The sequence below is a fragment of the Lutzomyia longipalpis genome, chromosome 4, assembly GCF_024334085.1.
Source record: "Lutzomyia longipalpis isolate SR_M1_2022 chromosome 4, ASM2433408v1".
NCBI lineage: Eukaryota > Metazoa > Arthropoda > Insecta > Diptera > Psychodidae > Lutzomyia > Lutzomyia longipalpis.
Window position 1 is genome coordinate 10,618,239 of NC_074710.1, and position 22,494 is coordinate 10,640,732.

Consider the following 22,494-nt stretch of genomic DNA (forward strand, 5'->3'; position numbering starts at 1 on the left):
AATGTTTCACTTTTCAAAACCCTCAAAAAAAATTGTACAGTTCTAGATTCTAGCTAGAATTTCAAGATAACATAGACAAAAAAATCAAACAAATTAAGGCAATTTAGAAGTAATATTTCTTTGTAAAAATCAAAGGAAATCAAGAAAACAAATATTTACTCGCGCCTTTCCACATGAAACAAGTTTGAAACACATGTCTCTCTCAAAAATATGAAACATAATTTACCATCTTTGTCTGACACATGCAACCCTCTCGCTCTTGGTATTATTTTCAAAAGCAAAAAAGTAATTTCCCCGTGAAAATTGTGGTGATTGCGTGTGTTTTGTGGCCCCCAAGTGATGCCCCAATGTACGGTGGTGGGCCCCATGTGATGCCCAGTGCGATGTGTTGTGTGAAACGTACGCAAAAAGGTGCACAAATACATTTAGTGTGGTAGGGAAAAATTCTTTTACGGGACGTTGACGAATGCAGAGAAGAAATAATGGCAACAGCACTTCTCAGCTCGGATATTTCACGACGAAATCCCCAGAATGAGTATGAGCTGATCCAGAAGATTGGCTCCGGCACCTATGGGGATGTGTACAAGGTGAGCTGGATGGCTGGATACCATCCCGAATGCATTTGGGGTGTTTTTGTGGATGTGTTTTGTGTGGTTGCGAATGATGGAAAAAAGGGGCGAGTCTCGCGCAGCTGTCACTTTGTGCCTCCTCCACTGGTGCACAGGGCATTCCTCAACGCCACGAGAACGCATTCCCGGAAAGCTCAAGGACGACAGATGCGTTCTGGAAGATTGAGCCACCTCCACTCAAGGTGGCTGTGTCATTGAAATAACATAACGTGAGGCCCTCATGGGCTACGCCGCACATTTTTCTTCTCATTTCTTTCCTTCTCCATGCTTGGAAAAAAACCTTGCCATTCTCTTATCACTTCAAGCACGTTATCGCATGGGATTTTCAAATCAAAGGTCTCTCTCTTGGTGTTTTCTCTTTTGCATTTAACAACAAGAGAAAATCACTTTCTTCATGCCCATCCGTCGAGGTGCAGCAACAGAAGAGGCTGCTGCTGCTGACTTCTCTGTGGTGAGTCAGGAGATTCTCAGTGATTTGGAAAGAAAACAAGCAGCTTCATTACACTTTCAATTAAATATTTCTTCTCCATAATAAATTGATGATTCCAACAGCATCGCACAGACTTTATGCTTCAGCAGCTTGGTATGGTGAGATCTCGTGGAGATGATGAGCCATCCAAAAGCAATCCAATGCAACCATTTAAGCTTCACAAAAATGCTCATATCTCTGTGTGTGAGATGATCTCCATAAGAGGCTCGTCAGTTTATTGTAAACAATGGGTCTGTGTTTGAGTCATTGACCGAGGAATTTGGCAAAAATCACTCTTGTAAGATTAGGCCTAATTTTCAACCTATTAGCATTAATAAATCTCATAATGAATGCCTTGGTTCCCACACAAAATGCCCAAAATGCAGCGTTTTAGATATTTTTTTCTTTATTTTTGTCATTTTTGTAAATTTTAAAATAAATTGAAGGGTTAAAGAAGAATTTAGGAGAAAAAAGGGGTTAAACAGAATTACATTAAGTAAAGGATTTTTAAGAAAAAAATCATCTTTTATTTAAAAGGAGGTTTATAATGAATTATGAAGAACGAAATGAAAGAAATTAAAAAGATTTTGACAATTTTGACGTTTGATTTTTTTTCTAACGTTTGACATTCATTTTTGTAAACCTTTGACGTTTCCTCTAGCGATTTGATATTTGATATTTCTTTTAGAATGTTTGACGTTTTTCTCTAACATTTGCCATTTATTTGACATGTTTTACATTTATTTTTAGAACTTCTGACGTTTTTCTAATGTTGGCATTTCTTTTTTTTTTAACGTTTGATGTTCATTTTTTTGTAAAATTTGACGTTTCTTCTAACGATTGATGTTTATTATATTGTTTGACATTTCTTTTCCAACGTTAAATGTTTCATTTCCAGCGGTTGACAGCGTTTGACATGTTTTTCTAACGTTTGCGATTGCGTTTGGAAAGTTTGAGACTTCCTTACTAGTGTTCGACATTTATTTTCAAACGTTTGACGTTCATTTTTGCAAAACTTGACGTTTTCTCTAACAATTGAAGTTTATTCTACCACGTCTTCAAACAATTGACATTTCCTTACATACGTTTGACATTTATTTTATAAAGGTCGAAAATCACCTTGAATTTCTTCTTCTATTTTTAATTTAAAATCAAATTATTTCACCCTATAAAGGAAACTTAGACTCCCTAAACTTTTAGGGTGTTTAGACACCTAATCATCCTCTGCAGCTCCCACACAGCTAGGGAGGACAGCTATAAAAGATCAATAAATTCTTTATTTCCAATCTATTTCTAAATTTTTACCATATTGTAATTTATTACATAAACCTCTAAAGTTGCTAAACATTCGGGAGGGAAAAAATAAGCAAAAATCGCAATAAAAGATGTTTATTTATTTTGCAAGTCAAATAGTTCTCAAAATATACACATAAGTGAGGAATGTTTTCCAGAATTCCCCTCAAGGAAAATGCGCGTGAGAATTCTAGACGTTCCTGTGTGTGCTTACATATTACGCAAGAAATATGGTTTTCCTTCTAAATTAATTCTTCTCTTTTTTTTAAATTATTTTTCAACAGGCAAAACGTCTTCAAAGCAATGATTTGGCTGCAATTAAGGTCATCAAATTGGATCCTGGTGATGACATTCAAATAATTCAGCAAGAAATTATTATGATGCGCGACTGTCGACATCCCAATATTATTGCATACTACGGAAGCTACCTACGACGGGATAAGTTGTGGATTTGCATGGAATACTGCGGCGGTGGGAGTTTGCAGGATATCTATCAAGTTACGGGTCCGCTGACGGAACAACAAATTGCCTACATGTGCCGTGAGACGCTCAAGGGTTTGGCGTATTTGCACTCTCGCGGAAAGATGCATCGCGACATTAAGGGGGCAAATATCCTTCTCACCGAGAGTGGGGATGTTAAATTGGCGGATTTTGGCGTGTCAGCACAAATAACGGCTACAATCAATAAAAGGCGCAGCTTTATAGGTAAAGTTCTCTATTCCAAAAATAAATGAATTGTTTCAATGTTGCATAAAATATGCAAAGAAGTTAATAAATTACGCTTTACTTACACAAATGTCGAATTAATAAATCATTCAAGACTTCATTGAATTGAATATTTTTCTCGTAAAAATCATTCAATTTCTAATACAAGTTATTACAAAAAAAAATATTAAATTAAAAAAAATATATATCAGCTAAAGTTTTTTGTAGATTGATAAAGAAAATTCCTTATCGGTTTTAAGAAATAATTTTTACAAAATTTGAATTATTCATAACTGATAAGGATGAATGACAACAATTTTCTCAGTACTAGACTACAAGTTTGTTTTGACTAATGCCGAGAAGCAATTAAGTAGAAAGTTTAGAGGTAAGTGGGACAAAATGAATCATTCAGAAGCTCTAAGGAAGTAAATATTTGAATAAATTACGTTGCTTTAGATTCCTCATTAATATTATCAATAAGAAGATAAGAATCAGATATAGGCCCGAACTTTAGATTCAAACTTTTAAAGATTTTGACTTCTTTGTGTTGATTCTGTCAAAAAACTTTTAGTTTCTTGGAATTTTTAAAAATTGTAAGATTTTGACAGTTGATGCTTTAAATTCATTATTTTGTCGTTCCATAAAAGAAAATCAAGGGATTTGTTTTCCCAAAAAACAACCAGAAAAATCTTTAAAGAGCTCTGGAAAAATAATTTAACTTTAAAAACACGATTAAAGAAACAAATAAAATGTCAAAATCTTATCTGAATTTTCAACAAATAAGGGTAAATTCTGATATAATTCTTTTCTTTTTGGGATTCTGGGAAAAAGCTTATCGAGGGCTGCATTGTAAAACCGACTAAGTCGGTGTAAGCTCCGAACTGACTTTAGCCGGTGTTACAATGCAGCCCTCGTTATAAGATTTTGACATAATTGGGCCTTTTTCAGTGACCACGAAACCCTTGAAATTCGCTTAAAATCTTGAAATTTCAGTACAAAATTCAAAGATTTCAAAGGTTTCTTGATGGCTGAATAAGGCCCATTTGTTTCCTTAATTGGGGTTTTGGAGGATTTCTTTTTCATTGCTCTTTAAACATCTTTCTGAATGTTTTCTGGAACAACAAATTCTTTGTTTTTCTTTTGTAGAACGACAATAGAACGATTTAAAAACATTAACTGTCAAAATCTTATAAAACTTATAAGTTGTTAGAAAAGAGAAGAAAAGATTTTTATCAGAATCAACCCCAATAAAAAAAATTCTTCGTACTAAAGAATTTTCAGAAAAAAAAAGAAAAGATTTTTAACAGAAATCGAACGAATTAAATATTTTTAGGAACTCCATACTGGATGGCTCCTGAAGTGGCCGCTGTGGAGCGGAAAGGTGGTTACAATCAACTCTGTGATATTTGGGCATGTGGTATTACGGCTATTGGTGAGTTTAAGCTCCTTTCTTTACCTTAAGCTTAGCAAATCACAAAGAAAAATTATTAAAATTAAATTAACGAAAAAAAAATCAATTCAATGAACAGAATTAGCTGAACTGCAGCCACCGATGTTCGACATGCATCCAATGCAAGCTCTCTTTGTGATGTCCAAGAGTGGCTTTAAGCCACCAACGCTGAAGGAGAAGGAAAAGTGGTCAACGACATTTCATTCCTTCATTAAAACAGCACTCACGAAGAATCCGAAGAAACGACCAACGGCTGAGCGTCTACTTGAGCATCAATTTGTCGAGAAGGAAATGCCAATGAGGGTGGCACAAGAGCTCCTACAGAAGTACTATAGTCCAAATCAATTCTACTTCTATTCCGATGGGGATGAAGAAGGGGCTGTTGCGAATGTTCCAAAGAGAATTGCCAGCAAGATGTCATCGAGATCCAATGGTATTCCAACTGGACAGAATCATACACTTAAAGCTAGTAATTATTTTTTTTCACTTATTTTCTTTTTCACAAACTTTTTTATTATATTATCCATTATACACACAAAATCTTTGCAAAGAGTTTCATTTGAAATTCTTTTTCTTCGATCTTTTATTACTTTATCGGTCTAATTGCTTCTTTTTCTTGTCATTTCGTTTTTTTCTCGCAGATCCACCCACTCAATGGAACAATGATCGCTCATCGAGTCCTGAAACGTTACCAAGTGATATGTAAGTTTGTCATTTTTATCATCTTCTCTTTATTAATTCCATTGACGCACATTTTGGTGGATTTCTTATTGTTTTCTCATTTTTCAACACAGAAAAAAATGCCAAATTTCCATTCATTATTTTTATTTAATTTTCGTGATTTTTATTTTATTTTCTCATATAAATATTCCCAATAAAAGGTGGGTGACAAGTGGGAGGGAAATGGGGGAAATCAATATTTAAATATTTCACGTGGATTTTTTTTGTTTATTTTCACGGTATTTATTTACATTTTCTTTTTGTAGAAAATTTTTGAGGCGCCCCAAATTGACTGGGACGATGATAATGAACATGTCATTGAGGTCAGAGAATAAAAAAAAATTTTTTTTAATCGTGAAAATAATCTCTCTAATATTTATGAAAATTATTTTTAATAAAAAAAATATTGCCGCACTTTTTTTATAAAGCCATTTGTGTACTATATATTGTGGGCTTTCGGCGAGCAGAAAATGTGCTTCTCTAACACAATGAAATAAATTTTAATTGGAGAAAAAATACAAAAAGTTGGGAAAATATCAAGGAATGAATTTATGAGGTTAAATAAAATTTTAAATTAATTTATTGATGACACAAAGTTGGGATTTTTTCGTAGATTTATTTGCTCAATAGAAGCTGAAAATGTTAAATTAATTGAAAGAAAAAAACTATCAATGCTATCAATTCATTAGCAAAATAAAAAGAATTGTAATTGAAAGAGAAAATGGATGTATTGGAGTATCTTCAAAGCTAGTAACGACGATGCGTGTTACTCACATGAATGAGAAATTAAGCAAATAAACCTAATCGCATCTAATGTGGGCGAAATAGCTCGTGTTCAATTGTACAACTTCAATGAGAATTCCGGGCAAGAATTACGCGAAGGAGGAGAATATTGTTGAAGAATTCCGTTGTCGTCATTTCTTTTAGAACTTCATTTTATGTCTCTGTAGCAATGCTGAGAAATATACTAAATATATTATTTATATTATTATGCATTTTGCATAAATATTGATGCAATATTTTTCCATTTCTCTTAATCTTTATTAATATATTTTTATTCGTAAATCTTAAATTATAATATTTCCGTAGAATTCGTCTAAAACTTCCCGAAAAGGTTATGCTGTTTAAATTTTATTCAGCTGAAAATTAGAATACAATTTAATTGGGTTTTTGTGCAAATCATTTCGGGAAGAATTTTTATATTCTAAATAGTTGTTTTGATAAAAAAAAATAAATAAAAAGAATAATTTTGTGTGTGGAATGATGCAAGCGTGTTTCACCGATGTTTTCTCTTTACGTTTTTTTCTTTAATCTCTCGATTGATTTTCACATTTTTTTCTTTAATATCAATTTATTTTTTCATAAATAACATGAAGAAATTCTGCTAAAGTACTTATTAAAAGAATACAAGCAAAGAGATGGCAAAACCAGAAGAAAGTTTGATGATTTTTAGCTTTTATTAATCATAAATTGTTTTATCAATTTTTTTTATCATACAAAATAGCTTATATTTGTGGAAATATTTTTTAATTTTAAATCATAATGAAGTATAAAATATGACTATAAGATTAAAATTTCAAATTAGGAGTTAGATTAATCCTATATTGGGAATAAAGTAAGATTAACGTAAAAACATTGAATCATTCGTCATTTTCATCAGGATATTTCAGACCGTTCTAACTTGGAAAAGCATTAAATTCGATAAAATTAAATGTTTCACGTTTGGTTTAATGTATAACCCAGAAAACGTAACATTTGCCGAAAAACAAGAAATAAATTCAAAATTGCCAAACAGATTGAGATTTCTACAAAAATGCAAAAAAATGACGTCAAAATTGTATTTTTGTCTCTTTTAAATGCATGAAACATTTTCAATAATGTTTCATAGATGATTTTTCAAAAGAGAAACTTAAAATATTAGACAAGTTGACATAAAACTAAGAATCTCTAACTTTATAAGATTTTTTCCTTTTAAGCTGAAAGCTTTTCTTTAATGAAAGTTTCAAGAAAGAAAAAGTTGTAGTATTTCCACAGATATATAGCTAGAATTAATAAAATAATTTTTATTGCACTTAATGAATGAAAAGATAGATTTTATTCTTATTGTTAATTTTAATTTTGTAGGAGTCTATTGCAATATATTGATGAGGAACTGAAATTAAGGTAAAGCAAACAAAAAAAGTATAATTTGAAAAAAAAGAATTATACACAAATATAACTTTTTCTTTTATTATTATTATTATTCTCTTAGTATTTTGCTCTTTATTATTATTATTAGTTTCCCTTTCCCCACATTATTTGAACAAAATTAAATTCTTGAATGAAATCATTTCTTTTGGGGTTTCTTCTTAAAATCATTTTGCATTAGATACCTCTGTGATGTTTATTAAAAAAAAAAAAGAAAAATAAATAATATAGAGAAAATTGAAAGCATTTGGAAGGAAATAAATTAAGAAATAAAATTATATTTAGCTCTATTTGCACGTGATGGTTTGTGCTTTGTTTGTTTGTGAGGAAGTTGTAGCAAAATGTAGAATGAGGAGAAAAAAATCATTTTTGCTTTCTATACTTTACATTTTATTTGCACCTTTTCCATCCTTTTTGCATCCAGCATGATGAAAAAGCACCTTTGTAGTAGAACTTCACCATTCACAATGTAAATAAATTGCAAGAGAGTGGAACATGGAGGCAAAAATGTGGAGAATATAGAACCCAAAAGCTGAGAATATTTAAAATATTTCAGCAATATTCGTGTTAAATTGAAGTGATAAGAATAAATAAAATGGATAGTCTGACAATTAGAGCAATTTAAGAACTTTTAAGAGATATTTTTGAGCTAATTTTATTATACCTTGCATTCAATGAACAAAATATTGAATATGATTTCTCATTTTCATTTACAGAAATAATTGTTTTATCATTAATTTAATTATTTGAAGCTCTTAACATTTGAAGAAATTTGTTTCTGTTAAGTAATTTTTTGTTGATCCGGTTTTCGTCAGTGGGGGCTCTTCTTCTTAACCAGGAGTTAAAAGGAAAAACTTAATTCTTCTTCCAGAGCTTTCGGCTCCCTCCGAACCTTTCTCAATGGCTGTGGAGAAAGTTTTTTTCATTGACCTCTCCGACAAAATTTCTTACAATATTTATTCCTTACATCAAATTGCACATTCCTTATGAAAACTCCTAGAAACGTCCAAGACTATCACAGAACGGAATTAAATATTACGGGGAAGCCGTCACAAAAATACATAAACATGAAACTTCTTGAGAAAAGGCAAAAACTACAATTTTCAAGAAACAATTGAAAATCTCTTTGTCTAAATTGAATCGAATCAGGCACAACGGATTCTTTTCTTACTTCCACACGAAACAAAACATTCCACAGCCATTGAGAAAGGTTCGGAGGGAGCCGAAAGCTCTATAAGAAAAATTAAGTTTTTCCTTTTAACTCCTGGTTAAGAAGAATAGCCCCCACTAACGAAGACCGGATCAACAAAAAATTATATAAACACCCACGTCAGAACTTAAATTAAAATATGTTTCTGTTAAGGTTAGGCGATATGTGTAATTTTACATAATATTAAGAAATTTTCAAACTTTTCAAGAACAATTGACAAACCTTTCGACGTGCCCAAAGATTATGAACCATATTCCTTTTTTTAACACAGAAGTATGGTTCATAATCTTCGGCCCCGTCGCTTTTACAAAATCATTTTTTTCTGTAAATGTAAAATAACCTTTTTGATTTTAATTCTTATTAGATTATTTTTTACAAAGTAAAATCGAATTTTTAAGTATTTCCCAATGTTTTCTCAATTAACTATTATTTTTACATATTTTTTTAAATTTTTGTATACTTTACGTGTTTTTTACTATGTAAAGTATAAAAGTCATGTAAACAAATAATTTTATATGAAATTTAATTGTCCAATTCTGTTTCTGATAGAATTTTCATACATTTTCCATAGACCAACTCCGACTTTTTTCCGATATTTTTGCCTCTTGTAAAGAACAAAAGGAATTATTATTGCATTATGCTCATAAAAATTTCATTTGATGAAATGCAGTGAGAAGAATGATTTATGAAATGATGTTTTTTTTTGATACCTGACGAGATGTTTTCTCTCTCTCTCATTTCTTATCTTTTGGCAATACACAAACAAAAGAGCGACATTGCCGCTGATGGATACGAAAGAAGTGCTCGATGGTGAATGTTCATGCTCACATGGGCATATTTCGAGTAATCACAATGGTGGAGCACTGGGGCAGGTGACAGTACCACTCAGGGAGACAGCCCTTGTGGGAGTGGAGAGTAATGATGGAGGGGACCACCAGAAGGGACATTGTCGCGGGGAGACGAATCAGAATGGAGCTGTTGAGAGTCCCCGACGGCATAGTTCAATGGATCAACTGATGGGATTGCTCAATGAGATGGGTGTATCGACGCGACATAGGAGTTTGAGTGATAGCGGTGGAGCTGCCGATGAGGATGTTGAGCGCGGGGATGCAATGCAGCCGGATCTCCTCAATAATACACCCCCTGTGCCGCCAAAACGTTCCCACAGACGACGGCATACCCCACCTAGACCCACATCCAATGGTCTACCACCAACACCAAAGGTTCACATGGGTGCGTGTTTCAGTAAAATCTTCAATGGATGCCCACTCAGTGTAAATTGTACAGCATCGTGGATTCATCCGGACACGCGGGATCAGCATCTTCTTATTGGTGCCGAAGAGGGTATCTTCAATCTCAACATGAATGAACTTCATGATGCTGTGATTGATCAAGTTTATCCGCGGCGAACAACGTGGCTGTATGTCGTGAAGGATGTCCTAATGTCCCTGTCGGGAAAGAGCTCTCAGCTCTATCGGCATGATCTCATTGCAATGCATTCAAAGCAAACGCACAGATTTTCCCTTCATATGAATCGCATTCCTGAGAAGCTTGTCCCGCGGAAGTTTGCCATAACGACCAAAGTACCGGACACCAAGGGATGTGTGCAGTGTTGTGTAACACGGAATCCCTACAATGGCTACAAATACCTCTGTGGGGCACAACCATCGGGGATCTTTCTCATGCAATGGTATGATCCACTAAATAAATTTATGTTACTGAAGCAATGTGAATGGCCATCGGTGGGTGGTGGTGGCGGTATGTCACCACATACTCCGGTTTTTGAGATGCTAATCACCCCGGAGTTGGAATACCCGCTCATTTGTGTGGCAATTAAAAAGGCCGTGGGGATTGCACATGGGGGTATCAAGTTGGATTTAATAAATATGAATAGTGGGGCAAGTTGGTTCCATTCTGATGAATTGGAATGCGATGGAACGACAACAATGGTACCCCGTAGGGAACCCCTAAAGGTGGTTAAAGTGCATCAATTGGAGAAGGACACAATCCTTGTGTGTCATGGAAATACAATTCACATAGTCACAATGAATGGTATGCTGAAGCAGAGCAAAAAATTGGTGTCACAGCTCAAGTTTGATTTTAGCATCGAGAGCGTTGGTGAGTTCACATTTTTATTAAATTTTTATTTTATTTTTTAATATTAGGTCGTATTCAGAGACACCAAAAATCCCTGAAATCGTTGAAATTACAGAAGAAAATTCTTGAAATTTTAAAGATTTCTTAGCCGCTAAATACAACTCATCACTTTTTTTAATCCTTAATTAATTGTAAATTGTTATTGAAGAGATTTATTAACCCTTTAGCGTCCATAAATATTCGTCTTCTAAATGAATATCATTTTATTTGTTGTTCTTTTGAAGTTTGCCTGAATGACAGTGTCTTGGCGTTTCATAAAAATGGAATGCAAGGTAGATCCTTGAGGAATGGAGAGATTACACAAGAAATCACCGACATGTGTCGCACATATCGACTTCTGGGGAGCGATAAGTAAGTTTCTTTCGATTGCAATAAAATGAATTTATAATCACAGTTAAATAAACTTAAGTTAAAAAATCAATTTATTCTATCAAATATGTATACAATCAAAGTACTTCAGTCAATTTGAACAATTAATTTGATTGATGTCATTTGACTGTTTTATTCAACAAGAGGATATCTTAACCAGTTTAATTGATAGAAGAACTGCAATGAAACAAGAATTTGATTGAATCCAATTGATCTTTTTAACCAATTTAATTAGTAAATGCTTTAACAGAATCAATATTTGTTTAAAGAATTTGAACAATTAATTTGGTTGAAGATTTTTGATTTTTAAGAGAATATCTTAACCAATTTAATCAAGAATTTAATTGATAGAAGAACTTCGATGAAAAAAATAATTTAACTGAATACAATTGGTTTAAAAAAACCAATTGGAAATGTTCTTATAGCCATTTCAATAATTTTCTTTTCACTTATTACCTTCTGTGCTTTTCATTACTTGATTCTTTTATTCTTTTTTTTTTTTTGACTGTTCATTCGATTACTTTAACCGAATTGCTTATGTTACTTGGACAATTTTTTATTGGCCGAACAACTAACTTCGGCGTTTCTGACCATTTTAATCGGCTTTTTTTTATTTATTAATTGAATATTTCTGTCATTTTCGTACATGAAATCGGTTAAACTGAGATATTCTGTTAAAATGTCTTTTTTACTGATCACTTTAGCGATTTTAACTAAAGTTTTTTCCTAGATTTAAATTTTCATTTTTTTTACATTCAGAATATTTTCCTGAAGTTTTGTTTCTAATTCAAATTTAAAAGAAGTGCTAAAATGATTTTTTTTGTAACAATTTTATTACCCTTTTAAACTTTACAGAGTTGTCGCTTTGGAGAGTCAATTACTTCGTACTGGATCCCTTGGGAGTGAGGAAGGACATGATTTGTACATTTTAGCCGGGCACGAAGCCAGCTATTGAGAAGTTAAAAAAAACAAACAAACATGCAACTAAAAAAAATCATTTTCTCATCTCCCTTTTAACTAATTTTCTAAATCACACAGACCTATTAAAGGAATTTAGTGAGTAAGTAAACAACAAAAAATTATATTATTGATAATATATTTCCGAATGAAAAAAAAATCATATTGCAATTTATTGATAATGAGCACATATAGAGAGAAAAATTTTACGAAAATATTATTAACTAAAAAAATAAATAAATTTAAATTAAGCGAAAATGGGGAAAAGAGAATTGATGAGATGGGAAGATGCTAGAAAATGCCACAAATATTTTGGGATAGAGAATGTACAGAGAATGTGCTGTCGTGTAATGTAAATAGTTCTTGATTATATGCGTAGAATAGTTTTTAAGAATTAAAATGTTTTATGGGAAATATTATGCGCAATGTGCGGAAGTTTTAAGAAAAAAATGAGATTTATTCGTTATTTTTTTATTATTTAATTTTATAATATTAAACAAAAAAACACACTTCGAGTCATCGTTTGATATATATTTCGTAGTATTTGATAATAAAGTAATCTATGTTTTTTTTTTAATAATAATAATAATAATTAAAAATTAGGACGCGCTGAGAAAAGGGAATTTAAATTAAAAATTGGGATTGTATAAATTCGACAGAATTACGAGAAATATGCGTTTGTGTCCTATATTTGGATGTTTTTTTATTATTTAATACATTTTGAAGAAGAAAAAAAACAATTTATTTTGTAGAATTGTTGTGTCTATCGTTTAAAAAAAGTGTAATGAGAAAAAATCTAATAATACAAAAAAATAAATAAAATAATAATCACTAAAAAAGACCATTATAAACGTAATACAAAAAAAAACAAGCAACTAAAACACAATGAAGAGAATAATAAAAAAAAATAGAAAATATTTTATTCAATAGCGAGGAATATATAGTCAGACTTTCGAATTACAATAAATTGGTTGATGTTGTACCCTTCTCCCCAAAAAAAAATCCATTAAAATTTTTAGGAAATAGAAATAAAAAAAAATTGTGGAAAAATATTCAACCCATTCGATAAAATAGTCTATATAAAAAAAAACTATTTAAAAAGAAATATATTACAGCATAAAAATGCCCAATAAACACAAGAACAAAGTATTTACTGATGAATTGACATAAATAGGAGTTATTGAGATAAAAAGAAAAGAAGTTTACTAAATATATTTTACGAAAGTATTATGAAAGAAAAAGAAAATCTTCTATACACATTACCACAATCTAAAACAAAACGACAAAAAAATCATATTTTACAAAATATTACTTAGGAGGTAGTAAGAAAATGAGAAAATGTGTGAGAGAAAATAAGAGAAAAAAATGAAGGAAATATGATACAAGCTGGGAAAGGAGTGGCAAAAATTAATATTTGGCAGAATGATTTCTCAAATACATTGTTTCAAAGAACGAAAAAATTCAAAATGAAAGAATTTCATTACTCTATTGACGCTATTCACAATTGAAAAGTAAAGGATGTTTTAACTCTTTTTAAGGCAGGTGTAAGGTTAATTAACACTGGAGGACCAAAAGCCTTTACCACCAATTTTGATCTTAATTTTCTCTAAAAAAAAAGAAAACACTTTTTTTTTTTTAATTTTCTTTAGTAATCCTGAATTTGAGTTCCCTTAGAACAAAATACAGAATTTATCACAATTAATTAAATAAATAAGATTCTATGAAGATTTAAAAAAAAGTCAAATTGGCAGCGAGTACCAGTTTTGTCCTCCATCCAAATGTTAAGTAATTCAAGAGTAATATTATATGGGTAATGACCTCTCAGAGATTTTTTATGCAAGTCCTAAATCCATCAGAACTAGGCCCTACAATTTGTTTTTCTAGATAGTCAAATAGTTTTTTTTTTTAAATACTTATAAAAGAATTTTAAAATCTTTTTTTGCATCAAGAGTTTTCCTGATATTAAGCTCCACGAAAAATTATATTATTTTGTCCTTTAACGGATGTTGTAGAAAGAATTCCAGTTAAAATAATTATAAATATATGACCCACAATATAAAGCTATTAGAGTCACTTGAAGACCCCTGCTTGGCGTACAAAGATTTAACCAATTCTTCTCTGCAGATGATTTTTTTACAATAAATCATTCAAATACTTTGCATTTATTTTTAAGAACGATCTTCTTTAAAAATATTCCAATTTCGCATTTTCTTCTAATAATTTTATTAAAAAACAATTGTATCTTTTATTTAACATTCTCTTTTACAAAGTAAAGAAATGTGAATAGTGTCATTAGAAGAAAAATATAAAAGCATGTACAATTTCACGATTTCGCGTATCAAAGATTTAAGAAAAGTAATAAACAAAAATATAAAAGTTGTGTTTATGAAACAAAAAAATAGAGAAAATATTTTTCTTAAATAGAATCTAATAGGTAGTAAAAAATTTATTCAAATCTTGAATGAAAATGCGATTAAAAAACAAAATTTCATGAAAAAAACATAATAATTCAGTGTTAAGATCTTTCTCGACGACTCTTCGTTTTTTTTGCAAACTCCTTTCTGGGTCAGTTTTATCATGTACGAAATTACATATATATTTAAAGAAAAAAAACACAAAACTATCCAAAAAAAACCTGGCATTAGATGAAAAATCATGAAGGAGAGAAGAATAATGTTGAATTTATTTTTAAAAATACAAAAATGAAAAAAAGACAAATGAGTATGAAAAGATTATTAATTTTGTTGATTTTTTTTTGCAAAATTATTTCTTCAGCTTCACAAAGTTGGATTTGAACTCGTACACCCCAACGGAGACGGCATTCTTTGCATCGTAATCGGTCCAGTCGTCGTCATCGAAGGCAACATCCTCATCAAATGTTGGTCCACCGTCGGATGCCTTCACAATCCATCCAGTTTTGGGCTTGAAATCCGTCGGTTCGAGCCCACGACAGTCCAGCATGACGATCGTCTTGAATTTTCCAGAATCTTCCGCCAAGTAGGATGCTGCAAATGATAGTTGTTGCATGTTAGTAAGTAACTTCATAATCATTGTAACCATTGCATTCTTCTTCGTACGTACCATTGCTACCCTCGATGATGTCAACGGTATTCTCGCGGCTGCAGAGTTTGCATTTGGCGTAGAAATTGTAGCCCCGTGGGCAGCGGGAATCCGCATTCACGGTATCAGCTTCCGTGACATCGTGGAATTTATCCGATGATTCTCCGCAGTTGTTGCAGCGGAATTTGAAGAAGAATGGATAATTCGGATGGGATGTCTTCAGTTCTTCCACATTTTCCAACGTGGCACAAATTTGAACGCCAATTTTCACCATTTTTTTGCTCTCTGGGGAATCTTATTTGAAATGAAAGCTTATCAACATTACTATTGGGTTGTCCAATATTTATCCGGATTTCTAACGTAACATTTTTACCATTAAATTCAATAGGTGTGAATGAGATAGAAAATCAAAATTGTACTGAATTTACTGAAATTATGAGAATATTTTAGGTTAGAAATCCGTGTAAATATTGGACAAACCAATATTTTCCGAAATAATTTTATTGTGTGTGTGAATGAATGAGGGGCAGATCAGTAATCGAATATTGTGCAGGGGTGTTTTTTAAACAACCTTGAAAACTTCATGAGGTTCAAGCTTTTCTTTAGAAGCCAAAAAATTATTTATTTTTATTCTAAAAATTGCACTTTTAGCATGAAATTTTCGAATTTTAAACGTTAGAAAAAATTGACAAGCATTTAAAAGAAACGTTAAACGGACTGTGTGGATATCGGAATTATGTCCAGCCAGAAAAAAACACTAAATAAAAAAAGTAGGAGTGACATAACGTTAGAAAACTTCTTTTTTTTTTTAATTGGGCCAGACGTCATTTCAACATCCGTACTGCTACGTTAGAAAACACATCAATTTTTTTTAAACGTCAAACATCTTTTTGAGGCCTGGCGTTTAAATTTCAAATGTTCAATGTTAGAAAAGAAATATCAAAGTTAGAAATTAAACGAAAAATTATAAATAAACAAATTGTCAAACATTAAAAAAAAACATTGAGAAATGTCAAACGTTTGTAAAGTAATGTCAAGTAATTTTTTAATTAATTTCCAAAATTTTTGAAGTGAAAAACAAACTAAAATAAGCCGTATTCTAGCCTTCGATAGAATTGGAAAATAAGCTGAAATAGCCAAACTATTAATCTTAATATAAAAAAATTAAATTAGATTTTTTAAATAATTATTCGGAGTTTTCGGAAAAACTTGTTTTTGCTGAAGTTCTTAACATTCGTGCAATTTCGTATCGTATTCGTGCGGTAGGTGGAATGTTTTTATTTACAAAAATCAGCTGTTCTCCACACTATCACATTTTCACATTTTTTTCCCGTCTTCTTCTATTTACTTCGGAATTTACTTTTCGTGTCAAACGCCTCGGAAGAATATAACAATGTAAGTGAGATAGAAGAACAGAATGAAAAAAAATAAGAAATACAAAATATCTTTTATTTACGTGATAAAATACAACTTATTTCTACTTTTTCTTTCATTCTCTCTTTTAGTTTAGTATCGTTCGTTCTCCACATTGCGCGTGGTTCGATGCCTTCCGTCGCAGTTGTAAGATTTATGTGCTTCGCGATTGCAACATAGTTGAACCATTTGGCCGTTTAATTGCTAACGAGTAATTGAAAAAAATCATCGTGTGACGGCCGCTGAGACTTTGTGGGGCACTGCGTATGTGTTGCACATTATTCCCCTTTCCCGGAAAATTTTGGGAGTATTGCGGCGGAACTTCTTAACCCAAGAAGGGGACAATTTAGGGCAGATGAATACACTGGAGGTGACAAGGACGCACTTTGTGGTGCCCACGCAAGAGACCCAAATTGAACCTGTTGAGGAGAATCTACTCGATGGTCTGCAACTAGATACACTTGCGCTTGAGACAAAGGTAAAGGAATTCTAAAAGCTCTACTAAAATGCAAAAGAATAGGGGATAATCGTTTGAATCCGACCCTGTAATTGTTTCTTATTTGTAAAAAAAAAAGTATTGAACGTGATTTTCTTATCGGTCAGACACATTTCCTATATTTTATAGATAAAATAGGAATCTATTTTAATAAATCTCTTCTTTGTGAGAACAATGTGTAAAGTTGTGTGCATAAGGTCGACTTAGGGCCATTCTCCTCATAGTCTCCAAGGCCTTTATCACAAAGCTTTTGTATTATGTAGGTATAGCGATTGATTACATCACGATACCATCACTGCCTGCCTGCGTAGAGTATCGAAAATGATCTTAAAGTGGTGCTTTAAGTCTATTTAAAAGAGGGCGATAGCACTTTAAATTGAAGCCACAAGATGAACTTGAAACCTCTATATTTTATTTGATTTTTAAATGAATCAATTGTCAATTTTAAAGTGAATATTTTTATTCATTTAACTGATTAAATTTTTTTTAACTGTTAGTTTTTTTCTTTAATTTTAGTACATTTTGTTCTTAAAAATATTATGATTTCTGTTCTTTTTTAAACTTTACTTTTTATATTTATCGCTGATTCTTTTTTGTTTTTTGTTTAATAATTTGTCTTTATTTTTTTAACTGAATAAAATTTTTTTAACTGAACTGATTAAAAATAATTTTTTTAACCGATAAATTTCTCTTCATTCAACTGGATTAAATTCTTCTCTTTAAATTTGAATAATTTAAGTTATTTTCAATTGATTTATTTTCTTTTTAACTAATTAAATGCTATTCTTCAAAACCAATTAGCTGTGAAATATTTTTTTTTGGCTGAATATTCTTTCTTCTTTTAAATGATTGATTTGTCGTCTTTTAAAAATTAACTTTTGTCTTTTAATTAATTAATTATCTTCTTTTAACTGATTTAACTTCCATTATTTTGATAGAATAATTTCTTTTTCTTTCAACGATTTATTTCCCTTCTAATTAATTAAGTTCTCTATCTAATGATGCCAAAAATATAATTTCTTCTTACAGACACAAGAATGGAAACCAATAAGTTGGACAGAGGCAATCCCACAAATTCTAGCCAGCTGCCTCATCTACTTGACTGTCATCCAGGCAGGAATAAATATGGCCTATTCAGCCATTCTTCTGCCACAACTTTCGGAAGCTGAAAGCCCAATTCCCATTACAAAAGACGAAGCATCGTGGATTGCAAGTCTCGTAACAATATCCCTGCCTATTGGTTCCCTGGCAGCTGGTCCCATAATGGATTGCATGGGGCGCAAGAGACTCTCCCTGTATTGCTGTTTTCCCTTTATGCTCGCATGGCTCCTCATTGCGAGTGCTGAGAATATCTACACAATCTACGTGGCGCGTATTCTTGCTGGGATGGCGGGTGGCTTTACAACAGCAGCCCTTGTTTATGTGTCAGAAATTAGTCATCCCACCTTCAGACCAATGCTCCTTGGGCTAAATAGTGTCTTTGTGTCATTGGGTATCCTACTAACGTGCTTCCTTGGGCTGTTCTTTCAATGGCGCACCATTGCGTACATTTTTGCCGGGATGACCTTCATTACACTCTGTGCCATCCTCATTGTACCTGAATCCACGCATTGGATCATCACATTCCGCAAGAGGAGGATTACGGATGCAAGAGCATCTCTGCGGTGGCTCTACAGGAAAACAAGTGTGAGTTTTTGGACATTTTTTATCGTTTTTTTTTATATAGGATGTGGTTTTGCAGTGAATGATAAGAATACACCACAAATTCGCTTTAAAAAAAACTGTTAAGAGAAGGCGTTTTTAATTCTAATCATTTTGCAATGAGAATTTATCAAGAGAACTTTGCATATTTTTATAGCAAAAACTCTCAATTCATTCATTCATTCCTCACACAGTATTATTATTCAAGTTAATGTGGGGATTTTATCGCTCTCTTGAGACATGACGAGACAATACACAAAATTAAAGAAAAAAATTCTTATCAGTGAAGGAAATAAAGCGATTAACAACCTTCGTGAATTTGTGGCAAATTGATACTTCACTCCCATTTCCGAGAGAGAATGAAATGTTAAAATTTTAAATAAATAAAAGTTTAATGACAAGTGCTAGAATTTGATAAGAAAATTATTTTGTCTTCAGGAAGTTGAAAAAAATTAACCAAAATTGTCAAAAAAAATGAAACATTCTCTGCATTTATTCTTTAGTTGGGATTATTTCTCATAAGCCTGTTGTTAGTTTAGTCTCTTTGCTTTGGGGAAGAAACAAAAAAACCTAAAAAACACAATAGTGACGTCATTGATTGCAGGGGCGTAGTCATGAATAAGGAAATTTTTTATTTTTATATTTTTTTAACTTAATTTAAAGGACACTTAAAATAAAAACCACATCAACGGCTTTTGAATTGGTATTAGCAGCATCGTTTGACTGACATTCCGTTTCTAAATTTTTTTTTCTTTGACAATTTAACGTTTTCTAACGTTAGACTTATTATGATGACTAATATTTTTTTTTATATTCCTTCACCAGCGTTTAACATACAGTTAATTTTTTTACTGTCAAACATTTAATTTAAAATTCGTCATTAAAAATCATTATTGTTTTATCTTTCAATGTTTTTTCTAACACTTGAAGTTTATTTTCTAACGTTTTTGTGTCTTTTAATATTCCATTTCAGATGTTACTTTTTCTACTGTTTTTTTTTTTATTTGGGTTGGTGGTTATTTTTATATTACTTTTCTAACGTTTGACATTTTCTTTTTAACATTATTGACATTTTAGATTCGTTTGAAAATAATATTTTTTTAGCCAAAAAAAAATTTCTTCATTAAATTATGCCCTTTCTCGATTTTTACGAAAGCATACTGAGCGCATATAAACATGAATAAACTCCTTTACATTTTTAAAATATTTTGTATTTCGCATTATTCCCCAAACAATTACAAATATTTATGGGCTTTTGGTTTTAGATTTTTGACCATTTTTTGATGATATTTAAAAAAAAAATGTTTTGCAGACTTACGAAGCTCAGGTACGAGAGCTCGCTATGAGGAGTTATATAAAAGAATCAGATAAGAATCAATCGGTGCAATTGCGAGGAGGCTTCATGGGCCTATATCGGGAAGAGCATGTTTATAGGCCCTTTATGGTTCTCCTCATACTCTTTGTCTTCCAACAACTCTCAGGGGCATACGTGATTATATTCTACGCTGTGAATCTTTTCCTCAAAATTGGTGGACAATTTGGGGATATAATCAATGAATACGGAGCTCTTATGCTGCTTGGTTTGATTCGCTTCATCATGTCATGTTTCAGCTCAGCGTAAGTATTTTTTTAGCTGTGTTTCTTTCAGACACAGCTTTTGTGTACCGAGCAAAATCGAAAGTCGTCAGATCGGGCTCAAACTTGGGATGAGCACGAATTAGGGTCCCCACATTCCAAAAAACGTATGCGCCAAAAAATTTTTTCCGGCCGGCCGTCCGTCCGTCCGGAACCTTTTGCTAAATTACGAGAGAACGGTAATAGATAGAGACTTGCGGTAAACGGCAAAGTTTAAAAGTCGACTGGAAGACGTAAGATTATGACGTCAAATTTTACCCCCCACCCCTCCGTCCGCCATTTTGAATAACCTCAAAATTTTGTTTTCGCTATATCTCAGCCCCTGTAATAGCTAAAAATCTGAAATCTGCATATGTTATAGGGGCCATCAAGACCTTTCCAACGATACCTCATTTTCGAAAATCGGTCAAGCCGTTTAGTCAATATGGCCGCCACAATTTTTCATCGAAAATCGACCATAACTCGAAAACGGCTTGACCGATTTTGATCAACCCGGGCTCAAATAAAAGCTCTCAACAAACCCTACAACTTTTTAGAACATACGAAGTTTCAAAAGTGACCGCTAGGGGGGCAAAAATGAAAAACAAAATTTTCGATGAGTTTTCGATGAATATCTCGAAAACGCCATTATCGATTTGCTTCATTTTTTGATATGTTATAGCTGACCATATTATCTAGCCCCATGCCAAAAATGAAGAAAATCTATGTCTCCGTTCTCGAGATATAGCCTTCCAAAGTTGGCATGTCATATCTCGGGTTCTACAAGTCCGATTTTGATCAACTCAAGCGCAAATGAAAGGTTTCGAGAAACCCTACAAATGTCTAGAACATTGCAACTTCGAGAAATGACCGCGAGAGGTGCTAAAGTCAAAATCAATATTTTCGAAAATTTCGAACTCGAATATTTCGAAAATGCCATTATCGATTTACTTCATATTTTAATATATTATAGTTGAGGTTAAGACCTTTCCAACGATAGCTCAAACTCGAAAATCTATGGAGCCGTTCCCGAGATATGGCGTTTTAAAGATTTCTTGGGGGATGACTTTTCTACTTTTCCCGACTTTGCGCGTATTTAAACAAATTCGCGTTCTAGTTTGCTCTCACAAAATTGGTACACTGAAAGAAACACAGCTCCCGTAAGCTTGGTCAGCTTACCAGTACATTTCCTTTTAAATTATAAGATTTTCTTTTAAATTGATTTTTTCTTCTTTTTGGTAGTTTAGCAAGAAAATTCGGCAGGAGAACATTAATGTGCATATCGGGGTGCGGAATGGGGATCTTCACCCTCATTGCTGGTCTCTACATGGATTTTAGCAATCTCAAGGAATCCCCAGTTTTTGGGGAGAGTAACTCACCACAAGTCACAACACTCGCCCCATCTCCCCATGAATTGGATGGAAAAATCCTTTTAATTTGTATTTTGGGGTATGTCTCCTTCAGTGCTTTGGGGTACCTCGTTATTCCTTGGACACTCATTGGGGAGGTTCTTCCCACCGAAGTTAGTTCCTTTTATTAATAATTATTTAATTAAGAATTAAATTTTAATGATTTTCTTTTTAATTGTTTTCAGGTAAAGGGAAAACTTGGGGGAATTGTAATTTCAGCCGCCTACGTCATGATGTTTGGTGTAGTTAAGGCTTTCCCCTATACAATTGAATGGCTAGGTGCTCAAGGGCTCTTTTACATTTTTGCAGTAACGAGTTTTTTGGGTGTTGTGTACGTTTATGCCGTTTTACCGGAAACTTTTGGGAAATCTTTTGAAGAAATTGCCAATTATTTCAGAGGATCGTCTCGATCATAAAAAAAGAAAATCAAATTATGTTCCAAAGAAGAAGAAAACATAGTCACAAAGTTTTTATTACTAGTTTAGGATACTTTTTTTTTAAATTAAATAAAAATTAATCAGACAATAACCAAACGATGTCATTGTGATGGATTTTATTTAGGAATAAATGTTAGTTGTATTTTATACTGTGTTTATATTTTCTTTTCTAACGTCTGACGTTTCTAGTGTTTGACGTTGATTCTGACGTTTGAAGT

General features: G+C 32.3%; 4 protein-coding genes across 6 annotated transcripts in view; 2 read left to right on the forward strand and 2 right to left on the reverse strand.

Moving 5' to 3' along the window:
- The window catches only part of LOC129796209 (mitochondrial uncoupling protein Bmcp-like), a 590,308-nt gene that overhangs the window by 394,850 nt on the left and 172,964 nt on the right, over positions 1-22,494 (reverse strand). The window lies entirely within an intron of this gene.
- Positions 228-16,206, forward strand: LOC129796057 (mitogen-activated protein kinase kinase kinase kinase 5). 3 transcript variants are annotated; one of them, XR_008751176.1, is made up of 10 exons: positions 242-587; positions 2,676-3,096; positions 4,430-4,528; positions 4,626-5,015; positions 5,188-5,248; positions 7,391-7,429; positions 9,433-10,781; positions 11,045-11,171; positions 12,045-12,249; positions 14,922-16,206. XR_008751176.1 is itself a non-coding variant. In XM_055837743.1 (9 exons), the coding sequence occupies exons 1-9, from the start codon at positions 483-485 to the stop codon at positions 12,142-12,144; spliced, it is 2,691 nt and encodes an 896-aa protein (XP_055693718.1). In that variant the 5' UTR covers positions 228-482; the 3' UTR covers positions 12,145-14,879. The 3 variants fall into 3 exon arrangements, 2 of the variants coding, with proteins under 2 accessions (XP_055693718.1, XP_055693719.1); XM_055837743.1 differs by lacking the exon at positions 14,922-16,206 and having other exon boundaries at positions 228-587; positions 12,045-14,879; XM_055837744.1 differs by lacking the exons at positions 7,391-7,429; positions 14,922-16,206 and having other exon boundaries at positions 228-587; positions 12,045-14,879.
- Positions 14,808-15,480, reverse strand: LOC129796255 (UPF0587 protein GA18326). The gene is made up of 2 exons (XM_055838045.1): positions 15,228-15,480; positions 14,808-15,151 (listed from the first exon to the last, which is right to left on the reverse strand). Exons 1-2 carry the CDS (start codon positions 15,478-15,480, stop codon positions 14,910-14,912), a joined length of 495 nt encoding a protein of 164 aa, XP_055694020.1. The 3' UTR covers positions 14,808-14,909.
- Positions 16,476-22,423, forward strand: LOC129796117 (facilitated trehalose transporter Tret1-like). Its single transcript, XM_055837849.1, has 6 exons — positions 16,476-16,601; positions 16,712-17,097; positions 18,145-18,801; positions 20,129-20,433; positions 21,673-21,952; positions 22,025-22,423. The coding sequence occupies exons 2-6, from the start codon at positions 16,975-16,977 to the stop codon at positions 22,253-22,255; spliced, it is 1,596 nt and encodes a 531-aa protein (XP_055693824.1). The 5' UTR covers positions 16,476-16,601; positions 16,712-16,974; the 3' UTR covers positions 22,256-22,423.

What these genes read in the sequence shown, in the direction of transcription:
- LOC129796057 (XM_055837743.1), top strand. Translation starts at nt 483, where the DNA reads ATGGCAACAGCACTTCTCAGCTCGGATATTTCACGACGAAATCCCCAG. An exon ending in CCTATGGGGATGTGTACAAG is followed by an intron (nt 588 to 2,675) that starts GTGAGCTGGATG and finishes ATTTTTCAACAG; the next exon opens with GCAAAACGTCTTCAAAGCAA. An exon ending in CGACTTCTGGGGAGCGATAA is followed by an intron (nt 11,172 to 12,044) that starts GTAAGTTTCTTT and finishes TAAACTTTACAG; the next exon opens with AGTTGTCGCTTTGGAGAGTC.
- LOC129796255 (XM_055838045.1), bottom strand. Translation starts at nt 15,480, where the DNA reads ATGGTGAAAATTGGCGTTCAAATTTGTGCCACGTTGGAAAATGTGGAA. An exon ending in CATCATCGAGGGTAGCAATG is followed by an intron (nt 15,152 to 15,227) that starts GTACGTACGAAG and finishes TATCATTTGCAG; the next exon opens with CATCCTACTTGGCGGAAGAT.
- LOC129796117 (XM_055837849.1), top strand. Translation starts at nt 16,975, where the DNA reads ATGAATACACTGGAGGTGACAAGGACGCACTTTGTGGTGCCCACGCAA. An exon ending in CACTTGCGCTTGAGACAAAG is followed by an intron (nt 17,098 to 18,144) that starts GTAAAGGAATTC and finishes TTCTTCTTACAG; the next exon opens with ACACAAGAATGGAAACCAAT. An exon ending in ATGTCATGTTTCAGCTCAGC is followed by an intron (nt 20,434 to 21,672) that starts GTAAGTATTTTT and finishes TCTTTTTGGTAG; the next exon opens with TTTAGCAAGAAAATTCGGCA.